We start from the raw sequence: 4,034 nt of genomic DNA, 5'->3' as shown, positions 1-4,034 counted from the left end.
GACCAGGTGTCTGCTTATTTATTTTTTACAATTTATAGTCAACTTTAAATTTATTAATCCAGTAGGTGCCAATTGGCATTATATAATTTATGCATTTTCAGTAATTCTTCACATTTTAAAATAAAAATATTATTTTTTGTGAAATATTAAAAAAAAACCATACCAAAATTTATTTGGATGCTATCCGATATTTTTGGTATTATATATATATATATACACACCAAATAATTTTAAAATCATTTTAACATAAAATTTTATTATAAAATCCCAATTAACTGGTAGAAACTAGTTAATGCATTTTTAGTTTCATTTTATACTTACAAATTTGAAGTTAAATATAATAAACTTAAAATAAATAGATTATTGAATTTAGGTGGTGGGAATTGTTAAAACTTAAAAAAAATGACAGATTCATTCCTAATTGATATTAAATTTCAAGTTTGATTTCAAATAATTTTACTTATTTATCTTATAGAAATACTTAATAACATAAATTTCATTATATTTTCCAATATATTAAAAATCATGAATAGAGTAACCAAAATGTTGATATCATTTAAAAATCGTATAATTTATTTTAAAAATTGTATTCAAAGCAACGGATAACAAATTCCTAATAGCCACATCCATAAACTTGATAAGTGCGACACTTATTATCGACATCACCACCTTTTGGCATATACAGAGAGAGAAGATGCTTTGTATCGGCCACTTCTTCCATATACGTATAAATTAATTTCACTACTTTTCTTACAAGAGGGGGGGGGGAATGACAGATTAAGCAAAGTTAAAGATAAAAAAAAAAAAAAGAGGTATCAAAATCCAGACGTGACGCCCTATGTTGTTTTTTTAAAATTAATTATTGGTATCCGATCTATTAATCGACTAATTCAGATTGGGTACTGCAGAGGCGAGGGCGACCCTCCCAATCCAATTTGCTCCATTCGCAAACGTCAGGATTCAAACTTCTGACATTACTTAAGGACCTAGTGTTTCATCCCACTAGACCAACTGGTTATTGGTTATTTTCTAATACATTATTCTTCATTTTTGTGTGTGAATATAGGCTTAAAGATATTCTCTATAAAAATACTGTGTTTTCTTTTTAAATGATAAAAACGATGGATGGATAGAATCTCTATCACTTAAGGACCATATGAAGGATGGGTTTTTGGCCTATGGAAGTGCTTCCTTGGCTTCCTCTTCAAGCCACCTTCGCTCCATCCATACGCACACATTTTTCTTTATCACTGTTATGGATATGTTTATCACTTATTTTCATTATAAATTTTAAATAAGTATTCATATCACCGTTTTATTATCATTATATAATATTTTAAAAACTAAAATGATATTCGTAAAAAAATGAAAAAACCGTGGCCATGAATGAATCTGACATATGCATTGAGCCTTGAAGTGAGTAAAAAAAGAAGAAGAGGTTCAGTGATCTGGAAGAAAGCACAGCTATGGTGTCCAGCTCTTGTTGGATTTGTATTCTTCTCCATTACTTTGTCACTATTTGCCTTCCAATAGCTGCCACGTTCAGCAGGGGAAACAAATGGCATAGATACCAATACGCGATTGCGTTTCTTTAGCCTCTCGATTGACACTTCCATTTTCATTTCACAATGCATGTGTTACAGAATTAAATTATTTTCTGTTTCTACCAGGAGGGGACAGACCGACAGAGGAGGTGAGGTGAGCTTTCATTTGTGAAATAGATTAATTTTAAATAAAATTTATTAAGTAGGAATCGGGAAAATTAATTAATGTTTTGTTTAAGATTAATTTAAATTTAGTCCTCGTGGATGTTTCTCTATTTATTTATGTGCCAACTTTAATTATTTTTCTGGAACCGAAGGAGGAGTTTCAATTTCGATGGTGGCGTAAGATAGGTCCCATTGGACATGATTCCAAAGGCTTTTTGGGCTGCTACAAATACCCCCTCCCTTCCATTTCCATCAAACCAAAGCACACCCCCATTCATTTGCCTCACTTAAATTTAGGCCTCTGTTGATCAAAAGGTAATCAACACAGTTCTACCAATCTTCTAAGATTATTTGCTTCTTTTTTTTTTTTTGGAAGATCTCTCTCGTTAATTCGTTTTGAGATAAAATTTCAGTACACTTGTGCCTAGTACGATGTCTGGTCCACTTAGTAAGAACTTAGGCTTATCTTCAGCCCTGAATATCATCGAAGAAGCCATTAATGTCACCGAGAAGCAAGGCATAGTGTCAATTCTGGGATCGGATGCTGATCAGAGACCAACGGTCACAGGCTCTTCACTTCGAAAGACTTTATCAGCTGATATGTCTTCCAAGAAATGGCTCACTCTAAATGGATTCTCTCCATTGAAAAAGATTGCATCTTCAGAAGAATTCCTTGTTCCCATTGCAGATTCATCGTCTAAACAAGATTGTGAAGACAAGAAGGATCTCGATAAGCCATGCCAGTTCGATATATGGAGCTCCATCGTCTCGAAGAAGGCTGACGATGAGTCCCTGAAATCACTTCCCCCGCCTTATGTTCACCCTCTCGTGAAAAGATCGGGGAGTTGTTTAAGCGAGAAAAGCCTCGAAATCTGCACCGAGAGCCTCGGTTCCGAGACGGGCTCCGATGGGTTTTCTTCGTATCCTCCGTCAGTGACCGGCGACGTGGAGGAAGATGGTAAAGAGGAAGATCAACATGGAGTGCTCCAGCAACAAAAAACCGCTTGTTTTGATTACGAAGACGATCAACCGTGGTACGTGAAATGTAACTATGATGTAATCGGGAAGAAATCGCCACACTATGGATCGTTCCCTCCGCCTATACCTTCCCTTTCTCGCAAAGATGGTGCTTCGGTTCGCATGGAGACTCATCGTGATAAAGGCAGATTGGTTCTTGAAGCTGTTTCAGTGCCTTCGAAGAATAACTTCCTCGCTCAACGCCAAGATGGTCGCCTAGTCCTCACTTTTTCCAATACCATTAATGAATCTGAAGAGAAAGGAACTGAAACAAACATATCCGAAGATGAAGGAGAAGATATGTGTCGTGAGATGGAGCAGGTACCTAAGCTGGAGAGTGGAGCAATGAATGTGCATAGGTTAGCCGTAATGATGAATAAGCCCATATGGTTATCAAATAGGAACCCAACATGGCCCAAAACATTTGATGAAATAGTTAAACTTGGAGAGGAGAAAGTTGAGCCAACCACCCGATCATCGCCGTCGCCACAATCACTTCCTCCACGGCCACGGGTGGTTAGGATGATTCCATCAACACCATCACCGCCATCAACAATTGCAGCAGCATCATTTAATGCACATGAGTACTATTGGAGGAGCCCCGATCAGGGCATGTCGTCAAAGGCAGCCATCCTTAACCCACTTGCTGAGCAGTCCCCGCCATCAGTGCTCGTGGACAACGGCTACAAACATCTCCTTCTCCCCAAGAATCAAACGGCTAATGATCAACAACATTTGCTGGTTTTGAGAGGGAACAATGGTGATTACTTTGTTCCTTTGTTAAGAGGCTGCAAAGAGAGTAGGAAATCTCTTGTCTTCTCTGGTCCCTATTGCATTGCCACTTCCTGATCATCGTCAAAATACCACCCCACAGTTCCACAAAATTTGTGCCCATCATTATTGTTATTACTTACTACTTTTACCCTACCTGTTTTTAGCCTCCCGAGCTAGTTTTTCCACGGTCACTCCTTGAGGGTGGCTGTGATTGTGCAGTTAAATTTCCAATAAATGGATAACAGATGAAAAGAGAATAATTTTGAGATTTTTATTTTATATAATAGTTAAATTATTCGTACATATTCATTTTTAAATAAGAAATAATTACCTGTGCTCAAATTCACGACACATTAACTAAATTAATTTTCAATATACAACTTTTAAGATTTTCAAAATAATGAATATAAACATTAACATTGTTTTTTTTATTTATATCCATTTGATTTTATATTTTATTTACATGAGAATAAATTCAAAAACTTAATTTTTGTTTGTAAATACCTCTACCGTTATGTTATACCTAAAAGATGG

The 4,034-nt window shown here is 35.9% G+C and overlaps 1 protein-coding gene across 1 annotated transcript; it reads left to right on the top strand.

The window, feature by feature from the left end:
- The first annotated feature begins 1,930 nt into the window (after window positions 1-1,930).
- On the top strand, window positions 1,931-3,752 carry LOC120179870 (protein FAF-like, chloroplastic). Its single transcript, XM_039185343.1, has 2 exons — window positions 1,931-2,024; window positions 2,123-3,752. The coding sequence occupies exon 2, from the start codon at window positions 2,142-2,144 to the stop codon at window positions 3,573-3,575; it is 1,434 nt and encodes a 477-aa protein (XP_039041274.1). The 5' UTR covers window positions 1,931-2,024; window positions 2,123-2,141; the 3' UTR covers window positions 3,576-3,752.
- Window positions 3,753-4,034: the final 282 nt, after the last annotated feature.

This window comes from Hibiscus syriacus, unplaced genomic scaffold (assembly GCF_006381635.1).
Source record: "Hibiscus syriacus cultivar Baekdansim isolate YM2019G1 unplaced genomic scaffold, ASM638163v2 tig00003715_pilon, whole genome shotgun sequence".
NCBI lineage: Eukaryota > Viridiplantae > Streptophyta > Magnoliopsida > Malvales > Malvaceae > Hibiscus > Hibiscus syriacus.
The sequence above is the reverse complement of the archived record's forward strand: the minus strand, read 5'-3'. Positions and strand labels throughout refer to the sequence as shown.